This window comes from Scyliorhinus canicula, chromosome 12 (genome assembly GCF_902713615.1).
Source record: "Scyliorhinus canicula chromosome 12, sScyCan1.1, whole genome shotgun sequence".
NCBI classification, from domain to species: domain Eukaryota; kingdom Metazoa; phylum Chordata; class Chondrichthyes; order Carcharhiniformes; family Scyliorhinidae; genus Scyliorhinus; species Scyliorhinus canicula.
The window spans coordinates 53,259,216-53,282,360 of record NC_052157.1 but is presented as its reverse complement, the minus strand read 5'-3'; the positions used below and the strand labels follow the sequence as shown (position 1 = coordinate 53,282,360).

Sequence of the window (23,145 nt, the reverse complement as noted above, 5' to 3'; positions counted from 1 at the left end):
CCTCTCATTCACACTCCTGTATCTGGGGAGGTCTCTCTAACCCTCTCTCTCTCTCTCTCACTTCTGTATTTGGGGAAGTCTCTCTAACCCTCTCTCTCTCACACTCCTGTATCTGGGGAAGTCTCTCTAACCCTCTCTCTCTCTCACACTCCTGTATCTGGGGAGGTCTCTCTAACCCTCTCTCTCTCTCACACTCCTGTATCTGGGGAGGTCTCTCTAACCCTCTCTCTCTCACACTCCTGTATCTGGGGAGGTCTCTATAACCCTCTCTCTCTCTCACACTCCTGTATCTGGGGAGGTCTCTATAACCCTCTCTCTCTCTCTCACTCATGTATCTGGGGAGGTCTCTCTAACCCCCTCTCACTCACACTCCTGTATCTGGGGAGGTCTCTCTAACACTCTCTCTCTCACTTCTGTATCTGGGGAGGTCTCTCTAACCCCCTCTCACGCACACTCCTGTATCTGGGGAGGTCTCGCTCACCCTCTCTCTCACACTCCTGTATCTTGGGAGGTCTCTCTAACCCTCTCTCTCTCTCTCACTCCTGTATCTGGGGAGGTCTCTCTAACCCTCTCTCTCTCTCTCACACTCCTGTATCTGGGGAGGTCTCTCTTACCCTCTCTCGCTCACACTCCTGTATCTGGGGAGGTCTCTCTAACCCCCCCCCCCCCTCTCTCTCTCTCAGATACACACTCCTGTATCTGGGGAGGTCTCTCTAACCCTCTCTCTCGCACTCCTGTAACTGGGGAGGTCTCTCTAACCCCCCCTCTCTCTGATACACACTCCTGTAACTGGGGTGGTCTCTCTAACACCCCCCCCCCCTCTCTCTCTCTAACCCCCCCCCCCCCCCTCCCCATCTCTTTCTGACACACTCTCCTGTGTCTGGGGAGGTCTCTCTAACCCTCTCTCTCTCCTGTATCTGGGGAGGTCTCTCTAACCCCCCCCCCCCCCCCATTTCTCTCTGACACACTCTCCTGTGTCTGGGGAGGTCTCTCTAACCCTCTCTCTCTCCTGTATCTGGGGAGGTCTCTCTAACCCCCCTCCCCCTCTCTCTCTGATACACACTCCTGTATCTGGGGTGGTCTCTCTAACCCCCCCCCCCCCCCCCCGCCTCTCTCTCTAACCCCCACCTCTCTCTGGCACACTCTCCTGTGTCTGAGGAGGTCTCTGAAATTCTCATATCAGGGAATTGTTTCTCTCAGAACACTGATGCTCGTTATAAATAAATTTCCCTTCCTTGTGTTCCAGCTCACACTCACATACTCAGCTCCACGCTCCCTGATCTATGTGTTCACTGATGCCCCAGCACAGGATGGATTCCTGGAGAATACAATCCGAGCCCTCATTCAGGAAACCAACTCACAGGTCAGAATTACCAAGAAGTTTCTAAACTTCCTCATGTCAATCCGTGTGGGACCCATCACCCACTGAGAGTCAGTGGCCGTGATTCTCGCACAACTGACACCGCAATGGGAAAATGCAATTGGGCGGAGAATCGCTTTTTAAAATATTTTATTCTGGAATTTGCATAAACAACAACCAATGAACCAAACAAAGGACAAGTAAAATTATAAAGCGTAATAAATAACCAACACCCCACTCCTTTTCCCACCATAACCCCCTCCTTCCGTCCTGCCTTCCCCATTTTAACCCCCTTTACCTCCCTTCCCCCTCTGCTGACACCTCAATCCTCCTTAAAGAAGTCAATGAAGGATTCCCATCTCCGAACCCATCAACCAACCCCCTCAGGACAAACTTGACCTTCTCCAGCCTCAGACATTCCGCCAGGTCACTCACCCACACCCCCGCTTTCGGCAGCTCCGAGTCCCTCCATCCAAGCAAAATCCGTCTCGGGGCTTTCAGGGAGGCAAAGGCCAAGATATCGGCCTCTCTCGCCCCCTGGACTCCCGGGTCTTCCAACACCCCAAATATCGCTCACTCTGGACTCGGGCCACCTTCACCTCTACACCTCGGACATTACTGTTACGTTCTAGTGCATTGCAATGATTGAGTCAGTGCAGTTCGTGGCCAGTTAAGGTTTATTAAATTACAATAACATGCGTAGAAAACAACACTACCACTGCTAATGAACTGTAAACAACTAGAATAGAAGAACTAATACTGAACACGACTATCCACGATGACTCCTCACTCAGATTCCCCGAAGTTGCAGCGTCACGTGGTGTAGTTCTACTGCCACCTGCTGGTTAGAGGTGTAGCATATTAATACAGAAATCCTTATGCATATAATTAAATCACCTTTTCTTTCGGTATAAACAAAAATATAATATACATCATTCTAACCAATTATCATACATATGGGGATGGATTCTCCAGTTCTGGGGCTGTGTCCCCACGCCAGCGTGGGAACGGTGGCAGGAAAACTGCCGCAAAATGGCCACCGATACACCAGCTGGGGATTACTAATGATATGCAAATGGTGTCTACTGTACGTGCAGAGCGAAACGCATTGATGCCATCTTTGAGGTGATGGAGAATCGCAATTTGCCATCAAATCGGCGCCTTTCCCGATTTCAGTGTCAGCCAATGGAGAATCCCGCCCATGATATGCATAGCATAACAATGCCGATTATTTACAATTGCAGTGTCCACTGCAGATTCAGTCTGTCAGGATTCTTTCAATGTCTCGTTGACCTTCTAAGCTTTTGTTGATCTGCTGATTCTGCGTGACATTCTAGTGGCTCTGAAGATGCCTCTGTTCGAACTGCATTACTCTGTGCATCTTCAGGTTGTACACTTGATTGTTGTTCAGTTTGCGTTGGTTTGGATAGATAGAAGTTTGACACACACAGCATCTGCAGACAGTGAAGTAACGGTTGCTTAATTTTTAACACAGCTCTTCTGTTCCTCCGAAATACATGTCCTTGTTCTGTGATGACTGTTCGTCGATCAGTAGACTTCTTTTTAGTAGAACCGTTTCCTGTTCTTTACTTCAGATCTTCATTCATAGATCACCACTTCTGGTACCATGTTACATTCTAATGCACCAAAGAATGTCTAGTTCATGACCAGTTAAAATTTATTAAATTACAATAACGTGGATAGAAAACAATACTAATACTACTAAACTGTTAATAGGTAGAATATGAGAGCTAATACAAAACATCACTATCCATTATGACTCCTCACTCAGACTCCTTGAGGTTGCAATGTCACGTGGTATAGTTTTACTGCCACCTGCTGGTCGGAGGGCTAACATATTGACATGCAGAATTGCTTATGCATTTCATTACTATTATGTCCGCAAAGCCTTGCCAGAACCCCATTAGATACGAACATGCCCAAAACATGTGGACATGATTCGTGGGCCTCCCCGGGCAGTGCCCACATCTATCCTCCACTGCCTCAAAGAACCTCCTCACCCTCGCCACCGTCATGTGAGCCATGTGGACTACTTTGAACTGAATAAGACTGAGACTCACACGCGACAAGGAAACATTCATCTTCCGCAGAGCCTGCTCCCACGTCCTGGCCTCCACCTCCCTACCCAGCTCCTCTTCCCACTTCCACATAATGTCCCACACTGGGGCTTCCTTCTAATCCATCAGCTCCTTGTTGACCTCGGACACCTTCCCCTCCACTATCACCTCCTTGTCCTGCAACCTCAAGGGCGGTAACCCGGGAAAGGACGGCACCTCTCTCCTCAGGAAATCCAGGACCTCCAAGTACCTGAAACCGTTCCCCCTGGCAGCTCATACTCTTCCTCCAGGTCCTCTAATTTCACAAAGCTGCCCCCCCCACGAACAGGTCCCTGAATCGCTCAATCCCTGCCTGCCACCAACCCCAAAACCTCTCATCCAGCAACTGCCTCCCCACCCCGGTGCAAACCAATGATGACCGCAGATCTGTGCTAAAGTTGAGGCCCTCCGCCCACCAGTCCCAAATGCTGCCTTCACTGCCCCTATACCCTCAAGGTCGACACCATCACTGGGATCATGGAGTATCTGGCCGGCGAGAACGGCAATGGCGCCATTAGCAATGCTCATTCCCTAAAGTAGGCCGTCTCCATCTGCCCCCACGCCAACCCCTCCCCCACTACCCATTTCCTAACCATAACGTTGTTTGCTGCCCAGTAGTAATTCATTTATTCGGCAATGCCAACCGTTCCCCCCCCCCCCCCCCCCCTCCCAACTCACCCAGTTCCAAAAAAGCCCTTTTGATGCGTGGGGTCTTCCCCACCCACACAATCTCAGAGATCAGCGCATTAACCTTTTTAAAGAATGACTTCGGGACAAATGTGTCCAAGGCGTTGCACAACGGTGACGGCCATGGCTGAGGGTCTCGGCAGAATGTCTGCCTCGCTGGGGGATGGCACCCAGTACCAGGCTGACCTTGATGGGGTTCTGTGGGACATGTCCCACTCTCAGATGGGCATTATCGAGGCGCTGCGGAGCTTGTACCAATCACTGAGGAGCATCGTTGAGGGCGTCGACACCCTGGTACAGGCATCGGTGAGCTGCCAGGGCTGGCAGAGCCAGCGGCAGCCGGGGCTTGAACCAGCTGCCCCCCCGCCCCAAGGTGAACCCCAGGGCCCTATGGGCACCAACCGGGAGGAGGGGACGCTGAGTGCCAATCCGGACCCGTCCCTTGGAGTGGGGATGGTGGCCATCAGCATCCCCCAGATCCGCCCCACTGATAAGGCCACATCTTGAGCCAGCACACGGGACAAGGGGGCACGACTGTGCATGTGCCGCCAAGTGAGCCAGGGCCCTCTGGCCCCAGAGCCCCCAGAGGACGTCCACCAGAGGCATTGAGGCCACGGGACGAGGTAGGTAGCTGGCTGCCTCCACCTCAGATGTGCATCTTAGGGAGACACCCAGACCTAATAGTGGAGTTCAGAAGAAAAAGCACAGAGAGGATCACTGAAGACACTGGGGGAGGGGGAATGGGGTGTGGGGGAGATAGGTGGGGGTGAGGAGGCAGCACCTTCAGGAGAGTGGGCAATTGTTAAACACAATAAACATCCTTGTGCACAGCCAGTACAATGCCTCTGTCCCTTTCTTCCACAATGAGGGCCGACCTCCGAATCCTTGGCTCATCTCTCCAGGCATCTCCCCCTCCCCGGGCACACTGTGGGCAGGTGATGGGTGTGAGTCAGCACTCAGCAGACAGGCAGGGTCAGACTATGGCATAGATTGAGGAGCACTAACGCCCAGCTCTCCGCGGGTTATCATCACCCCCCTGCCCCTGACAGTGACCCGCTGACACAGTCCCAGCACCCTGGAGTGATGTGAAAGATACCGTGGGAGGGTGGGAAATGGGGGTGGGGGTCACTGACTAAACCATGTTCTAAGTAAATTGGGCAAGTATGAGGGTCTCCCTGGCCCTCTGGGTTTGCTGGACCCTCGCCGCTGCCACCTGTCCTGAAGCCTCCAGCTGGTCCTCAGGTTCCTCCCCGGCCTTATCCTCCAGCCCCTCCTGGTCTGGCACCGCTTCATTATCCTCGTACTCAGAGGTGGCCACATGTTCCTCATCACCAACTTCCATCTCGTCGCCCCACTGCTGTGCCAGATTGTGGAGGACACGGCAGACCACCACAAAGCGGGCGATCCTCTTGGTGGGGGGGGGGGTATTGGAGGGCACCACCAGAGCAGTCAAGGCATTGGAACCATATCTTAAGGAGTCCGATCCACAGCCCCGGTGGCCACATGGGTCTCGTTTTGCCAGGTCTTCGCCTCGGTCTCGGGTCTCTGTACTGGCATCAGGAGCCAGGGCCTCCCCCAAGAGCCAGCCGCCCATCCTGGGTGATCCTCAAAGAGGCGAGTAATGTCTGATTGCCCCAGGATGGAGCTGTCGTGGGCACGCCGGGAAGCGCGCACACACTCTTCATCTGGTGGTTGGTCACCAGCTGTATGTTGAGGGAGTGGAACCCCTTTTGTTAACGTTGGGCACTCCTAGATGGCGGAGAAAGCTGCTGCCCGGGCATCTTGCTAAGGCTTGGTCCATGTCAAAGATGATATAATTTTCTGCCCAGGCAAACAAGGCATCCGTGACTTGTCGGATGTACCTGTGGCTGTGGCCTGTGAGATGCCACACAGGTCCCCACTCGAGTCCTGGAATGATCCCGAGGTGTAAACGTTCAGGGCTGTGGTGACCTTGACGGCCGCAGAGAGCGGGTGTCCTCCTCCTCCACGTGGTGCTGCGTCCGCAAGGACATGGCACAGGTGCCGCACCATCTCCTTGTTGAGGCAGAGCGTCCTGCGGCACGCACCGTCTGTCACCTTGTCGAATGACCAGCGATGCCTGTACACCCCGGGCAGCCGCAGTTCTCCCCCCCCCCCCCCCCCCCCTCCCCTTGGTCCCTCCCCAGCCGAATGGGCAACCGGGTCCTCAGGATGTGGGGCGGGGTACAGCACATGATCCGCCACCTTGAGCCTCTGCAGAGGCTGCTGCCGCCATCTCTGGCGTCAGGCCGCCCGGCCTAGCAGCAGCACCAATCAGGCAAGTACTGGCTCCAATATCCCTGCCATAGTGTTCGATATCCGTAAGGAATTGGGGGAGGGTGTTAGACTGGCAAACAGCGGTGGCTCCCACCCCGGGACCCTCCATTCCCCCACTCATTCACCCCCACCCATCCTACCTGGAACGCTCTGCCCACACACAGCCGGCCGCAGCCGGCCCCCGTCACCGGACCCCAGACCCTGTGTCCCAGACACCCGCTCATAACCTGGTGCTAGTCCCCTCCCCTTTGAACTCACCCACCCTCTAGCCGTGGACATGTCCGTGGAGCTGTGTCCCATCCCCTGAGTTTTTGGATGTTGGCTGCTGCGTCTGTGGTGTTGCCTCCCACAGTGTTCAGGTAGTGTCCAGGCATCGCGGTCTGATTGGGATGCTGGGTAATGACTGCCACATGCTACATGGTCCGCTCACCCATGGAAATCCACTTGGGTTGTGTGAAGTGCTCACTGAACCATGATTGCAAATTCCCTCTTAGCAATACACTTCAGCCGCACGACCAGAGGCCTCGGCAGTCGGTTGGAGTTACGAGTGGTCGGTGGGGCAGTCGGCGAGGGACAAGGTTTGCCCCTGGAACTGGCACACATGATCCAGAGGGTGGCATGGTGGTGCCGTGAGCGTTTCCCCCCCCCAGACCCTCCCCCCACCCCTCCATGTTGTCCACCCCAGCCAGGGCTGTTTCCTCCCCAGCACCCCCCCAGACGAGGGTCCCCACCAACCGCCAAGCACTGGGGTGCCAGGACCAGCGCCCCCGGGCACTTTGCCTGTGAGCAAAGACGGCTAGTCACCTCTTCTGCTGCCCATGGAAGCTCTTCCGCCAGGTTCACGTTTTTCAAAAGGAGTACTAATCGGCGCCAGCGTGACCACCTGCTGGGGAGGCCAATGAATGACGGGAAACTGTTGGATACGCGGTGGCTCCCATTAATTGTATGGAAATAGGGCTTATGTGGTGATTTTTGGTTTCTCGCCATGCTACTGCGAGATTCCGATTTCGCCTACATCCCAAACTGTTTGGCGCCTGGCGCAGTTCTTTTTGGCCTGTCCCGCTATTCATTGCTTGGGCAAGAGCGTAACAAGGCCAGAGAATCACGCCCTTAGTCTCAGGAACGGAAAATCCTGCCAAGTGTGTGTGGACCCATTCCCCAGTGAGAGTCAGTAGGCGAGATTCGCTTCCCAACGCCAAAATCACGTTCGGCGACGGGGCGGAGAATCCGTTTTCCTGCTGAAATCGGGAGCGCCGCCGGTTTCTGAATTCTCCGCCCCCTGAAAAGCGGCGTATTCTAGGAGTACACCGCACTGATTATCCACCGCCTCAGGCCATTGCCTGAGGCACGCCCCACGTTGCTCCCTCTCCAACCGGCCGAGTTCCCCACGGCATGGGTTATGTGTGCTCACACCGTCCTGGAAGCCCGCGTGATGGCTGCGGACTCAGACCGGGGCCGCCAAAGTCGGGGAAGGGCCAATTGGCGGGAAGGGGGTCTTTGTTTGGGGCTGGGGGCAATGTTGGCGGGCAGTGAGGGGCACGCAAGCGGCCAATGGGGGGCACTACTTTGGCCGTCGAGGTCCACGGGCTGAGTCCGCCATGGAGCACAGTGCAGCCACGGCAGGCCGCCGGCGTCTGCATGAGCGGTTCTGAACCTGAAGTGCTGGGGACCGAATTGGCAGCTAGAGCTTCGAGCTCAACGTTGCCTCCCTGCTAGCCCCCAGCCTCCCTGCTAGCCCCCAGCCTCCCTGCTAGGCCCCAGCCTCCCTGCTAGCCCCCAGCCTCCCTGCTAGCCCCCAGCCTCCCTGCTAGCCCCCAAACGGGGAATCGGTGGCCTTTTCCCACCAGTTATCCTGTCGTAAAAGACCATTGTTTTCACACCGGCGTGGGAACTTAGTCTCCAAAAAAGAGAATTCAGCCCAGTGTGTGTGGAACCCATACCCCAGTGAGAGTCAGTGTGTGTGGAACCCGTAGCCCAGTGAGAGTCAGTGTGTGTGGAACCCGTAGCCCAGTGAGAGTCAGTGTGTGTGGATCCTGTACCCCAGTGAGAGTCAGTGTGTGTGGAACCCGTACCCCAGTGAGAGTCAGTGTGTATGGAACCCGTACCCCAGTGAGAGTCAGTGTGTGTGGAACCCGTACCCCAGTGAGAGTCAGTGTGTGTGGAACCCATACCCCAGTGAGAGTCAGTGTGTGTGGAACCCGTACCCCAGTGAGAGTCAGTGTGTATGGAACCCGTACCCCAGTGAGAGTCAGTGTGTGTGGAACCCGTACCCCAGTGAGAATCAGTGTGTGTGGAACCCATACCCCAGTGAGAGTCAGTGTGTGTGGAACCCATACCCCAGTGAGAGTCAGTGTGTGTGGAACCCATACCCCAATGAGAGTCAGTATGTGTGAAACCCGTGCCCCAGTGAGAGTCAGCGTGTGTGGAACCCGTACCCCAGTGAGAGTCAGTGTGTGTGGAACCCGTACCCCAGTGAGAGTCAGTGTGTGTGGAACCCATACCCCAGTGAGAGTCAGTGTGTGTGGAACCCGTACCCCAGTGAGAGTCAGTGTGTGTGGAATCCGCATCCCAGTGAGAGTCAGTGTGTGTTGAACCCATACCCCAGTGAGAGTCAGTGTGTGTGAAACCCATACCCCAGTGGGAGTCAGTGTGTGTGGAACCCATACCCCAATGAGAGTCAGTGTGTGTGGAACCCGTACCCCAGTGAGGGTCAGTGTGTGTGGAACCCGTACCCCAGTGAGAGTCAGTGTGTGTGGAACTTGTATCCCAGTGAGAGTCAGTGTGTGTGGAACCCGTACCCCAGTGAGAGTCAGTGTGTGTGGGACCCGTACCCCAGTGAGAGTCAGCGTGTGTGGATCCCATACCCCAGTGACAGTCAGTGTGTGTGGAACCCGTACCCCAGTGAGAGTCAGTATATGTGGAACCCGTACCCCAGTGAGAGTCAGTGTGTGTGGAACCCGTACCCCAGTGAGAGTCAGTGTGTGTGGAACCCGTACCCCAGTGAGAGTCAGTGTGTGTGGAACCCGTACCCTAGTGATAGTCAGTGTGTGTGGAACCCGTATCCCCAGTGAGACTCTAGGATGGTATGTTGCTTCCATGGTGCTTGGGTCAAGGATGTCTCGGAGCGGGAACAGGACATTCTGGAAGGGGAGGGTGAACAGCCTGTGTTTGTGGTACACATCGGTTCAAACGACATAGGTAAAAAAAGGGATGAGGTCCTAAAAGCAGAATACAGGGAGATAGGAAGGAAGTTAAGAAATCGGACCTCAAAGGTAGTGATGTCAGGATTACTACCGGTGCCATGTGGTAGTCAGAGTAGAAATGGGAGAATATATAGGATGAATATGTTACTGAAGGGATGGTGTCAGGGGGAGGGTTTCAGATTCCTGGGGCATTGGGACTGGTTCTGGGGGAGGTAGAACCTGTACAAACTGGACAGGTTACACCTGGGCAGGACTGGAACTGATGTCCGTGGGGAGCTATTTGCTAGAGCGGTTGGGGAGGGTTTAAACTGATATGCCAGGGGGGTGGGAACCTACGTAGGGAGTCAGCGAAAGAGGGAACAAGGACAAAAGCAAAAGGTAGAAAAGTGAATAAGAGAAGTGATAGGTGGAGAAACCAAGGGCAAAATTCAAACAGGGCATAGAGAAAAATATTGGGAGCAAGACCAGCATTGTGAAAAAGACAAACTTAAAGGCTCTGTGCCTTAATGCACGGAGCATTTGCAATAAAGTGGATGAACTAATCATCCAGATAGATATAAATGGGTATGATATAATTGGGATTACGGAGACATGGCTGCAGGGTGAACAGGGATGGGTACTGAATGTCCCAGGGTTCTCAGTATTTAGGAAGGATAGGCATAAAAGAAAAAGTAGTGGCGTGGCACTGCTGGGTAAAGAGGAAATCAACACAATAGTGAGAAAGGATATTAACTCTGACAATGTGGAATCTGTATGGGTAGAGTTAAGAAATACCAAGGGGCAGAAATCATTTGTGAGTGTCATGTATAGATCCCCAAACTGCAGTGGTGAGGTTGGAATGGCATTAAATACAAAATTAGAGATGTATGTAATAAGGGAATATCGGTGATCATGGTGATTTTAATCTTCACATTGATTGGGCAAATCAAATTAGCCACAATGTGGTACAGGAGGAATTCCTGGAGAGTATATGGGATGGTTTTCTTGACCAATATGTGGGGGAACCAACGAGAGAGCAGGCCATCTTAGACTGGGAATTGTGTAATGAGAAGGGAATCATTGCCAATCTGGCTGTACGAGACGCCTTGGGAGTGAGCAACATAACATGATAGAATGTTTTATCAAGGTGGAGAGTAAAGTAGTTGATTCGGAGACAAGGGTGCTGAATCTTAATAAAGGGAACGATGAAGGTATGAGGCGTGAGTTGATTGGGGAGAGTTATGTAAAGGGATGACAGTGGAAAGGCAATGGCAAACATCCAAGGAACTCATGGAGGAACTACAGCAACTGTTCATTCCTGTCTGGCACAAAAGCAAAGGGGCCAATCCATGGCTTACAATGGAAATGAGAAATAGTATCCAATCCATGGAATAAGCATATAGATTGGCCAAGAAAAATAATGGGCGGGACTCTCCTTCTTTGGGACTAAGTCCCCCACGCCGGTGGGAAAACTGTCGCCAACCACTCCGGTGTCAACAGCTCCTGAAAGTGAGGAATTCTCCAAATTTTCTGGGGCTAGGTTGTCGCCAAAGGGCCGGTGCAAGTTCGCGCATGCGTGGAATGGCCAGCGTGATCTCACGCATGCGCGGACTGGCCGGTGTATTTCGGCACATGCGCAGACCGTCTGGCGTATTTGCGCGTATGCTCAGACAGGCCGCCGTATTTCCGCACATGCGCGGGGGTTCTCTTCTCCACGCCAGCCCCCGGGCAATATGGCGGAGTCCTACAGGGGCCCGGCACGGAGGAAAGAAGGCCCCCACGGAAACAGCCTGCCTACAGGATCGGGAGGCCCCGATCACAGACCAGGCCACCGTGGGGTCATCCCCGGGATCGGAACCCCCCCCCCCCCCCCCCCCCCGTGGACCACCTCCGCACACTTACCTGCAGGTCCCGCCGTGCGTGAGGTGATTAATTAACGCCAGCGGGACTGGCCAAAACTGGATGGCCTCTCGGCCCATCGGGACCCGGAGAATCGCAGGGGGGGTCGCTGTCAATGGCCCCCGACCGGCGTGGCACGAATTCCGCCACCGCCCGAAAATGCCGCCGGAGAATAGGGCAGCCAGCGGGGCGGGATTCGTGCCTCCCCCCTGGGATTCTCCGACCCTCCGTCGGGTCGGAGAATCCCGGCCAATAGGTCTGAGGGTTGGGAGCAGTTTAGAATTCAGCAAAGAAGGACGAAGGGATTGATTAAAATGGGGAAAGTACTGTACGAAAGGAAGCTTGCAGGGAACATAAAGACTGATACTGTTTCTATAGATATGTGAAGAGAAAGAAATTGGTAAAGAGAAATGTACAGACAGACAGAAACAGGGGAATGCATAATAAGGGATAAAGAAATGGCTGAGCAATTGAATACATACGTTCTGCTTCACAAAAGAGGACACAAATCAGATATCAGAAATGTTGGAGAATGAAAGGTTTAGTGAGAGGAAAGAACTGAGGGAGATCAATACTAGTAGAGAAATGGTGCTGGGAAAATTGATACGATTGAAAGCAGATAAACCCCCAGGGCCTGAGAATCTGCATCCCAGAGTGTTTAAGGAGGTGGCTCTGGAAATACTGGATACATTGGTGGTCATCTTCCGGGATTCTATAGACTCTGGAACTGTCCCTGCAGATTGGAGGATTGCTCACTTCACTCTGATATTCAAAAAGGGAGGTTGAGAGAAAGAGGAGAATTATAGACCAGTAAGCCTAACATCGGTAGTGGGGAAAATTTAGGAAGCAGTGGCAGGATCAGTCAGAGTCAGCATGGATTTATGAAGGGAAAATCATGCTTGACAAATCTGTTGGAATTCTTTGAAGATGTAACCATTACAGTTGACAAGGGGGATCCAGTCGATGTGGTATATTTGGACTTTCAGAAGGCGTTTATCAGAGTCCCGCATAAGAAATTATTGTGCAAAATTAAAGCGCATGGGAGTGGGGGAAATGTATTGAGATGGATGGAAAACTTGCTGGCAGAGAGGAAACAAAGAGTAGGGATTAGTGGGTCCGTTGCAAATTGGCAGGCAGTAACTAGTGGGGTACCACTGGGGTCGGTGCTGGGACCCCAGTTATTCACAGAATATATTAATGATTTGGATGAGGGAACAAAATGTAACATCTCAAAGTTTGCAGACGATACCAAGTTGAGTGGGAGGATGAACTGTGATGAGGATGCATGGATCCTACAACATGATCTGGACAGGTTGGGCGAATGGGAAAATCAATGGCAGATGCAGTATCATTTGCATAAGTGTGAGGTTATTCACTTTGGAAGCAAAAACAGGAAAGCAGATTAGTACCTGAATGGTTGTAAATTGGGAGCGGGGAGTGTGCAGCGGGACCTGGGTCTCCTTGTGCACCAGCCGCTGAAGGTAAGCATGCAGGTACAGCAGGCGGTAAAGAAGGCTAATGGTATGTTGGCCTTCATTGCGAGAGGTTTGAGTACAGAAGCAGGGACTGTTGCTGCAATTATACAGGGCCTTGGAGTATAGTGTGCAGTTTTGGTCTCCTTCTCTGAGGAAGGATGGTCTTGCTCTCGAGGGAGTGCAGTGAACGTTTACCAGACTGTCCAGGGATGGCAGGACTGTCATATGAGGAGAGATTGACTAGGTTGGGATTGTTTTCACTGGAGTTCAGAAGAATGAGGGGGGATCTCATAGACTTATAAAATTCTAACAGGACAGGACAGGGTAGATGCAGGGAAGATGTTACCAATGATGGGTGTGTCCAGAACCAGGGGTCACAATCTGAGGATTTAGGGTAAACCATTTTGGATAGATATAAGGAGACATTAGATAGATATAAGCTGAGCCTGTGGAATTCATTACCACAGGAAGTAGTTGATGCTAAAACATTGAATATATTCAAGAGACAGCAAGATAAAGCACTTGTGGAGGATAGGATCAAAGGCTATTGGAGAAAACAGGATTAGGCTATTGAGTTCGATGATCAGCCATGATCGTGATAAACGGCGGAGCAGGCTCGAAGGGCCAAAAGGCCTCAACCTGCTTCTGTCTTCTCTGTATCTATGAACCTGTAACCCAGTGAGAGTCAGTGTGTGTGGAACCTGTACCCCAGTGAGAGTCAGTGTGTGTGGGACCCATACCCGAGTGAGAGTCAGTGTGTGTGGAACCCATACCCCAGTGAGAGTCAGAGTTTGTGGAACCTGTGGTGATATGATTTGCATACCTGTCTGCCATTGGGGCAGAACACCGGCTTACCATTGGCCCTGGTCGGTCATGTGCCTCTCGACCGATTGGCCGAGAGGCTGAGTTAACCACGCCTCCATTGCCGAGGTATAAATAGACAAACGCACGGCGGTCGTCCATTTCATTGTAGACGATCGCAGGGCTATGTTCTAGTTTATTAAAGCCTGACTTTTGTAAAGCAACTCGTCTCTCGTACAATTGATGGCACATCAGAACCCGTACCCCAGTGAGAGTCAGTGTGTGTGGAACCCGTACCCCAGTGAGAGTCAGTGTCGGTGGAACCCGTACCCCAGTGAGAGTCAGTGTGTGTGGAACCTGTACCCCAGTGAGAGCCAGTGTGTGTGGAACCCGTACCCCAGTGAGAGTCAGTGTGTGTGGAACCCGTACCCCAGTGAGAGTCAGTGTGTGTGGAACCTGTACCCCAGTGAGAGCCAGTGTGTGTGGAACCCGTACCCCAGTAAGAATCAGTGTGTGTGGAACCCGTACCCCAGTGAGAGTCAGTGTGTGTGGAACCTGTACCCCAGTGAGAGTCAGTGTGGAACCTGTGCCCCAGTGAGAGTCAGTGTGTGTGGAACCTGTACCCCAGTGAGAGTCAGTGTGTGTGGAACCCGTACCCCAGTGAGAGTCAGTGTGTGTGGAACCCGTACCCCAGTGAGAGTCAGTGTGTGTGGAACCTGTACCCCAGTGAGAGTCAGTGTGTGTAGAACCCGTACCCCAGTGAGAGTCAGTATGTGTGGAACCCGTACCCCAGTGAGAGTCAGTGTGTGTGGAACCCGTACCCCAGTGAGAGTCAGTGTGTGTGGGACCCGTACCCCAGTGAGAGTCAGTGTGTGTGGAACCCATACCCCAGTGAGAGTCAGTGTGTGTGGAACCCGTACCCCAGTGAGAGTTAGTGGGCGGAATTTTCCGCTCCCGGGAAAAATCGGGAGGGCCGTCGTGAACTCGGCCGCGTTTTATGACGACCTCGGAGGCAGCTCCTCGCCCCCTATTCTCCCCTCCCGGCGGGGCTAGGAGCGGCGCTGCGTAACTCTAGCCCGCCGGGCGGCGCACCGAGAATGACGCGACGGCAGCGCCTATGTGACGTCAGCCGCGCATGCGCAGGTTGGCCGGCTCCAACCTGCGCATGTGTGGCTGAAGTCACAACATCTGACAGCTCAAACCCGCGCATGCGCGGTGGCCGTCTTCCCCTCAGCCGCTGCGCAAGACTTGCCGGCTTGATCTTGCGGGGCGGCATAGGGGAAATGGTGCGTCCGATTGAGACGCCGGCACGACGATCGGTGGGCACCGATCGCGCGCCTGTCCCCTCCCTAGCACAGTCGTGGTACTCATTCCCCACCAGGCCCCCTACAAGCCCCAAAACGGGCAACTCACGGCGATTTAACGACGGCAACGACCAGGTGTGGTTGCCGCCGTCGTGAAACGGGTCGCGAACGGCAGGCCGCTTGGCCCATCCGGTTGGAGAATCGCCGATCGCCGTGAAAACCGGTGAGCGGCATTCTTCCGAGTGGGGGGTGGGAGAATCGTGGGGGGCGTCAGGGGGTCGTCAGGGGGTCGTGAAATTAGTCGGGGGGGGGGGGGGGGGCTTCCCGCGATTTTCCCACCCAGCGTGGGGAGCGGAGAATCGCGCCCAGTGTGCGTGGAACCCGTACCCCAGTGAGAGTCAGTGTGCGTGGAACCCGTACCCCAGTGAGAGTCAGTGTGTGTGGAACCCGTACCCCAGTGAGAGTCAGTGTGTGTGGATCCCGTACCCCAGTGACAGTCAGTGTGAGTGGAACCCGTACCCCAGTGAGCGTCAGTGTGTGTGGAACCCGTACCCCAGTGAGAGTCAGTGTGTGTGGAACCCATACCCCAGTGAGGGTCAGTGTGTGTGGAATCCGTACCCCAGTGAGAGTCAGTGTGTGTGGAACCCGTACCCCAGTGAGGGTCAGTGTGTGTGGAACCCATATTCCAGTGAGGGTCAGTGTGTGTGGAACCCATATTCCAGTGAGAGTCGGTGTGAGTGGAACCCATATTCCAGTGAGAGAGTCAGTGTGTGTGGAACCCATATTCCAGTGAGAGTCAGTGTGTGTGGAACCCGTACCCCAGTGAGAGTCAGTGTGTGTGGAACCTGTACCCCAGTGAGAGTTAGTGTGTGTGGAACCCGTACCCCAGTGAGGGTCAGTGTGTGTGGAACCCATATTCCAGTGAGAGAGTCAGTGTGTGTTTTCCAGTCTTGATCCTCAGCTTATCTTTGTGTTTCACAGGTGTATTTCCTCCTGACCACACAAGATTCGAAGCGGAACAGCAGTTTATTGGAACGTTTGCTCACTGAGACTGTTGCAGATTTTGGACTATATCGCAGAATTGCCATCGCCTCAGGGGGCCTCGCTATATTCCTTTCTAAGCAACATTTGTTTGATGTCACTTCCATCATTGAGGAATGCACAACTTCCATGCTGGTAAGGTGTCCTGGAGGGAACAGCCTTTCCCCTGGGGGTCTGTATCGCGGGGAGAGACTGTTCCCTGTTGGTCAGTATCCCGGGGAGAGACTGTTCCCTGGGGGTCTGTATCCCGGGGAGACCCAGTTCCCTGTGGGTCTGTATCCCGGGGAGAGACTGTTCCCTGTGGGTCTGTATCCCGGGGAGAGACTGTTCCCTGGGGGTCTGTATCCCGGGGAGACACTGTTCCCTGAGGGTCTGTATCCCGGGGAGAGACTGTTCCCTGAGGGCCTGTATCCCGGGGAGACACAGGTGTCCCTGGTGTCTGTATCCCGGGAGAGTCAGTGCCCTGGGGAGTCTGTATCCCGGGGAGAGTCAGTGCCCTGGGGATGTCTGTATCCCGGGGAGAGTCAGTGCCCTGGGAGTCTGTATCCCTGGGATAGTCAGTGCCCTGGGAGTCTGCATCACGGGGAGAGTCAGTGCCCTGGGAGTCTGTATCACGGGGAGAGTCAGTGCCCTGGGAGTCTGTATCCCGGGAGAGTCAGTGCCCTGGAGGTCTGTATCCCGGGGAGAGTCAGTGCCCTGGGGTCTGTATCCCGGGGAGAGTCAGTGCCCAGGGAGTCTGTATCACGGGGAGAGTCAGTGCCCTGGGAGTCTGTATCCCGGGGAGAGTCCGTGCCCTGGGAGTCTGTATCCCGGGAGAGTCAGTGCCCTGGAGTCTGTATCCCGGGGAGAGTCAGTGCCCTGGGAGTCTGTATCCCGGGGAGAGTCAGTGCCCTGGGAGTCTGTATCCCGGGAGAGTCAGTGCCCTGGGGTCTGTATCCCGGGAGAGTCAGTGCCCTGGGGGTCTGTATCCCGGGGAGAGTCAGTGCCCTGGGAGTCTGTATCCCGGGGAGAGTCAGTGCCCTGGGAGTCTGTATCCCGGGAGAGTCAGTGCCCTGGAGGTCTGTATCCCGGGAGAGTCAGTGCCCTGGGAGTCTGTATCCCGGGGAGAGTCAGTGCCCTGGGAGTCTGTATCCCGGGGAGAGTCAGTGCCCTGGGAGTCTGTATCCCGGGGAGAGTCAGTGCCCTGGGAGTCTGTATCCCGGGGAGAGTCAGTGCCCTGGGAGGTCTGTATCCCGGGAGAGTCAGTGCCCTGGGGGGTCTGTATCCCGGGAGAGTCAGTGCCCTGGGAGTCTGTATCCCGGGAGAGTCAGTGCCCTGGGGGTCTGTATCCCGGGGAGAGTCAGTGCCCTGGGAGGTCTGTATCCCGGGGAGAGTCAGTGCCCTGGGAGTCTGTATCCCGGGGAGAGTCAGTGCCCTGGGAGTCTGTATCCCGGGAGAGTCAGTGCCCTGGGGTCTGTATCCCGGGAGAGTCAGTGCCCTGGGAGTCTGTATCCCGGGGAGAGTCAGTGCCCTGGGGTCTGTATCCCGGGGAGAGTCAGTGCCCTGGGAGTCTGTATCCCGGGAGAGTCAGTACCCTGGTAGTCTGTATCCCAGGGAGAGTCAGTGCCCTGGGAGTCTGTATCCCGGGAGAGTCAGTGCCCTGGGGGTCTGTATCCCGGGGAGAGTCAGTGCCCTGGGAGTCTGTATCCCGGGGAGAGTCAGTGCCCTGGGAGTCTGTATCCCGGGGAGAGTCAGTGCCCTGGGAGTCTGTATCCCGGGAGAGTCAGTGCCCTGGGAGTCTGTATCCCGGGGAGAGTCAGTGCCCTGGGAGGTCTGTATCCCGGGGAGAGTCAGTGCCCTGGGAGTCTGTATCCCGGGGAGAGTCAGTGCCCTGGAGGTCTGTATCCCGGTGAGAGTCAGTGCCCTGGTAGTCTGTATCCCGGGAAGACACTGTTCCCTGTGGGACTGTATTCCGGGGAGAGACTGTTCCCTGTGGGACTGTATTCCGGGGAGAGACTGTTCCCTGTGGGTCTGTATTCCGGGGAGAGACTGTTCCATGTGGGTCTGTATCCCTGGGAGACACTGTTCCCTGTGGGTCTTTATCCCGGGGAGAGACTGTTCCCTGTGGGTCTGTATTCCGAGGAGACACTGTTTCCCGTGGGTCTGTATCCCGGGGAGAGACTGTTCCCTGTGGGTCTGTATTCCGAGGAGACACTGTTCCCTGAGGGTCTGTAACCCGGGGAGAGACTGTTCCTGTGGGCCTGTATCCCGGGGAGACACTGTTCCTGAGGGCCTGTATCCCGGGGAGAGACTGTTCCTGAGGGTCTGTATCCCGGGGAGAGACTGTTCCCTGTGGGTCTGTATCCCGGGGAGAGACTGTTCCCTGTGGGACTGTATCCTGGGGAGAGACTGTTCCCTGTGGGACTGAATCCTGGGGAGAGTCAGTGCCCTGGGTGTCTGTATCCCCGGGAGAGTCAGTGCCCTGGGAGTCTGTATCCCGGGGAGAGTCAGTGCCCTGGGAGTCTGCTATCCCGGGGAGAGTCAGTGCCCTGGGAGTCTGTATCCCGGGAGAGTCAGTGCCCTGGGAGTCTGTATCCGGGGAGAGTCAGTGCCCTGGGAGTCTGTATCCAGGGGAGAGTCAGTGCCCTGGGAGTCTGTATCCCGGGGAGAGTCAGTGCCCTGGGTGTCTGCATCCCGGGAGAGTTAGTGCCCTGGGGGTCTGTATCCCGGGGAGAGTCAGTGCCCTGGGAGTCTGTATCCCGGGGAGAGTCAGTGCCCTGGGAGGTCTGTATCCCGGGAGAGTCAGTGCCCTGGAGGTCTGTATCCCTGGGAGAGTCCGTGCCCTGGAGTCTGTATCCAGGGGAGAGTCAGTGCCTGGGGAGTCTGTATCCCGGGAGAGTCAGTGCCCTGGGATGTCTGTATCCCGGGGAGAGTCAGTGCCCTGGGAGTCTGTATCCCGGGAGAGTCAGTGCCTGGTAGGTCTGTATCCCGGGAGGAGTCAGTGCCCTGGGATTCTGTATCCCGGGGAGATCAGTGCCCTGGGGGTCTGTATCCCGGGAGAGTCAGTGCCTGGTGTCTGTATCCGGGGAGAGTCGTGCCCTGGGAGTCGGTATCCGGGGAGAGTCAGTGCCCTGGGGTCTGTATCCCGGGGAGAGGTCAGTGCCCTGGGGAGTCTGTATCCGGGAGAGTCAGTGCCCTGGGGGTCTGTAGCCCGGGGAGAGTCAGTGCCCTGGAGTGCTGTATCCGGGAGAGTCAGTGCCCTGGGGGTCTGTATCCCGGGGGAGAGTCATGCCCTGGGAGTCTGCTACCGGGGAGAGTCTGTGCCTGGGAGTCTGTATCCCGGGAGAGTCAGTGCCCTGGGAGTTCTGTATCCCGGGAGAGTCGTGCCCTGGGAGTCTGGATCCCGGGGAGAGTCAGTGCACTGGGGGTCTGTGTCCCGGGAAGAGTCTGTGCCCTGGGAGTCGGTATCCCGGGGAGAGTCAGTGCCCTGGGGATCAGTATCCCGGGGAGAGTCAGTGCCCTGGGGGTCTGTATCCCGGGGAGAGTCAGTGCCCTGGGAGTCTGTGTACCGGGGAGAGTCAGTGCCCTGGGAGTCTGTATCCCGGGGAGAGTCTATGCCCTAGGAGTCTGTATCCCTGGGACAGTCAGTGCCCTGGGAGTCTGTATCCCTGGGAGAGTCAGTGCCCTGGGGGTCTATATCCCGGGGAGAGTCAGTGCCCTGGGAGTCTGTGTACCGGGGAGAGTCAGTGCCCTGGGAGTCTGTATCCCGGGGAGAGTCTATGCCCTGGGAGTCTGTATCCCGGGGAGAGTCAGTGCCCTGGGAGTCTGCATCCCGGGGAGAGTCAGTGCACTGGGTGTCTGTGTCCCGGGAAGAGTCTGTGCCCTGGGAGTCGGTATCTCGGGGAGAGTCAGTGCCCTGGGGGTCTGTATCCCGGGGAGAGTCAGTGCCCTGGGAGTCTGTATCTCGGGGAGAGTCAGTGCCCATGGGAGGCTGTATCTCGGGAGAGTCAGTGCCCTGGAGTCTGTATCCAGGGAGAGTCAGTGCCCTGGGGGTCTGTATCACAGGGAGAGTCAGTGCCCTGGGGGTCTGTATCCCGGTAGAGTCAGTGCCCTGGGGTCTGTATCCCGGGGAGAGTCAGTGCCCATGGGAGTCTGTATCCCGGGGAGAGTCAGTGCCCTGGGAGTCTGTATCCCGGGAGAGTCAGTGCCTGGGAGGTCTGTATCCCGGGTAGAGTCAGTGCCCTGGGGTAGTCTGTATACCCGGGAGAGTCATGCCTGGGAGTCTGTATCCCGGGAGAGTCAGTGCCCTGGGGTCTGTATCCGGGGAGAGTCAGTGCCTGGGATGTCTGTATCCCGGGGAGAGTCAGTGCCCTGGGGGTCTGTATCCCGGGAGAGTTAGTGCCCTGGGAGTCTGTATCCCGGGAGAGTCAGTGCCCTGGGAGTCTGTATCCGGGGAGAGTCAGTGCCCTGGGAGTCTGTATCCCGGGAGAGTCAGTGCCCTGGGGGTCTGTATCCCGGGAGAGTCAGTGCCCTGGGAGTCTGTATCCTGGGGAGAGTCCGTGCCCTGGGAGTCTGGATCCCGGGAGAGTCAGTGCCCTGGGGGTCTGTATCCCAGGGAGAGTCAGTGCCCTGGGATGTCTGTATCCCGGGGAGAGTCAGTGCCCTGGGGGTCTGTAACCCGGGGAGAGTCAGTGCCCTGGGGGTCTGTTTCCCGGGGAGAGTCAGTGCCCTGGGAGTCTGTATCCCGGGGAGAGTCAGTGCCCTGGAGGTCTGTATCCTGGGGAGAGTCTGTGCCCATGGAGTCTGTATCCCGGGGAGAATCAGTGCCCTGGGAGTCTGTATCCCGGGGAGAGTCAGTGCCCTGGGAGTCTGTATCCCGGGAGAGTCAGTTCCTTGGGAGTCTGTATCCCGGGGAGAGTCAGTGCCCTGGGAGTCTGTATCCCGGAGAGAGTCAGTGCCCTGGGGGTCTGTATCCCGGGAGAGTCAGTGCCCTGGGAGTCTGTATCACGGGGAGAGTCAGTGCCCTGGGAGTCTGTATCCCGGGGAGAGTCAGTGCCCTGGAGGTCTGTATCCCGGGGAGAGTCAGTGCCCTGGGAGTCTGTATCCCGGAGAGAGTCCGTGCCCTGGGAGTCTGTATCCCTTGAGAGTCAGTGCCCTGGGAGACTGTTTCACGGGGACAGTCAGTGGCCTGGGAGTCTGTATCCCGGGGAGAGTCAGTGCCCAGGGAGCCAGTATCACGGGGAGAGTCCATGCCCTGGAGGTCTGTATCCCGGGGAGAGTCCGTGCCAAGGGAGTGTGTATCCCGGGAGAGTCAGTGCCCAGGGAGCCTGTATCACGGGGAGAGTCAGTGCCCTGGGAGTCTGTATCGCGGGGAGAGTCAGTGTCCTGGGTGTCTGTATCCCGGGAGAGTCAGTGCCCTGGATGTCTGCATCCCGGGAGAGTCAGTGCCCTGGGAGTCTGTATCCCGGGAGAGTCAGTGCCCTGGGAGTCTGTATCACGGGGAGAGTCAGTGCCCTGGGGGTCTGTATCCCGGGGAGAGTCAGTGCCCTGGAGGCCTGTATCCCGGGGGGGGTCGGTGCCAAGGGGGCTGTATCCCGGGGAGAGTCAGTGCCCTGGGAGTCTGTATCACGGGGAGAGTCAGTGCCCTGGGAGTCTGTATCCCGGGAGAGTCAGTGCCCTGGGAGTCTGTATCCCGGGAGAGTCAGTGCCCTGGGAGTCTGTATCACCGGGAGAGTCAGTGTCCGGGGGGTCTGTATCCCGGGAGAGTCAGTGCCCTGGGGGTCTGTATCCCGGGGAGAGTCAGTACCCTGGGAGTCTCTATCCCAGGGAGAGTCAGTGTCCTGGCTGTCTGTATCCCGGGAGAGTCAGTGCCCTGGGAGTCTGCATCCCGGGGAGAGTCAGTGCCCTGGGGGTCTGTATCCCGGGAGAGTCAGTGCCCTGGGAGTCTGTATCCTGGGGAGAGTCCGTGCCCTGGGAGTCTGGATCCCAGGGAGAGTCAGTGCCCTGGGGGTCTGTATCCCGGGGAGAGTCAGTGCCCTGGGATGTCTGTATCCCGGGGAGAGTCAGTGCCCTGGGGGTCTGTAACCCGGGGAGAGTCAGTGCCCTGGGGGTCTGTTTCCCGGGGAGAGTCAGTGCCCTGGGAGTCTGTATCCCGGGGAGAGTCAGTGCCCTGGAGGTCTGTATCCTGGGGAGAGTCTGTGCCCATGGAGTCTGTATCCCGGGGAGAATCAGTGCCCTGGGAGTCTGTATCCCGGGGAGAGTCAGTGCCCTGGGAGTCTGTATCCCGGGAGAGTCAGTTCCTTGGGAGTCTGTATCCCGGGGAGAGTCAGTGCCCTGGGAGTCTGTATCCCGGAGAGAGTCAGTGCCCTGGGGGTCTGTATCCCGGGAGAGTCAGTGCCCTGGGAGTCTGTATCACGGGGAGAGTCAGTGCCCTGGGAGTCTGTATCCCGGGAGAGTCCGTGCCCTGGGAGTCTGTATCCCTTGAGAGTCAGTGCCCTGGGAGACTGTTTCACGGGGACAGTCAGTGCCTGGGAGTCTGTATCCCGGGGAGAGTCAGTGCCCAGGGAGCCAGTATCACGGGGAGAGTCCATGCCCTGGAGGTCTGTATCCCGGGGAGAGTCCGTGCCAAGGGAGTGTGTATCCCGGGAGAGTCAGTGCCCAGGGAGCCTGTATCACGGGGAGAGTCAGTGCCCTGGGAGTCTGTATCGCGGGGAGAGTCAGTGTCCTGGGTGTCTGTATCCCGGGAGAGTCAGTGCCCTGGATGTCTGCATCCCGGTAGAGTTAGTGCCCAGGGGGTCTGTATCCCGGGAGAGTCAGTGCCCTGGGAGTCTGTATCACGGGGAGAGTCAGTGCCCTGGGAGTCTGTATCCCGGGGAGAGTCAGTGCCCTGGGAGTCTGTATCCCGGGAGAGTCAGTGCCCTGGGAGTCTGTATCACGGGGACAGTCAGTGGCCTGGGAGTCTGTATCCCGGGGAGAGTCAGTGCCCAGGGAGCCAGTATCACGGGG

General features: G+C 56.2%; 1 protein-coding gene across 1 annotated transcript in view; it reads left to right on the top strand.

Moving 5' to 3' along the window:
* LOC119974242 (von Willebrand factor A domain-containing protein 7-like) overlaps nt 1-22,924 on the top strand; it is a 62,259-nt gene extending 39,335 nt beyond the window's left edge. Inside the window, exons 9-11 of the mRNA XM_038813012.1 lie at nt 1,247-1,363; nt 16,102-16,296; nt 22,919-22,924. Of these exons, the coding sequence (XP_038668940.1) occupies nt 1,247-1,363; nt 16,102-16,296; nt 22,919-22,924 (318 nt within the window). The remainder of the gene's footprint in view (nt 1-1,246; nt 1,364-16,101; nt 16,297-22,918) is intronic.
* Nucleotides 22,925-23,145: the final 221 nt, after the last annotated feature.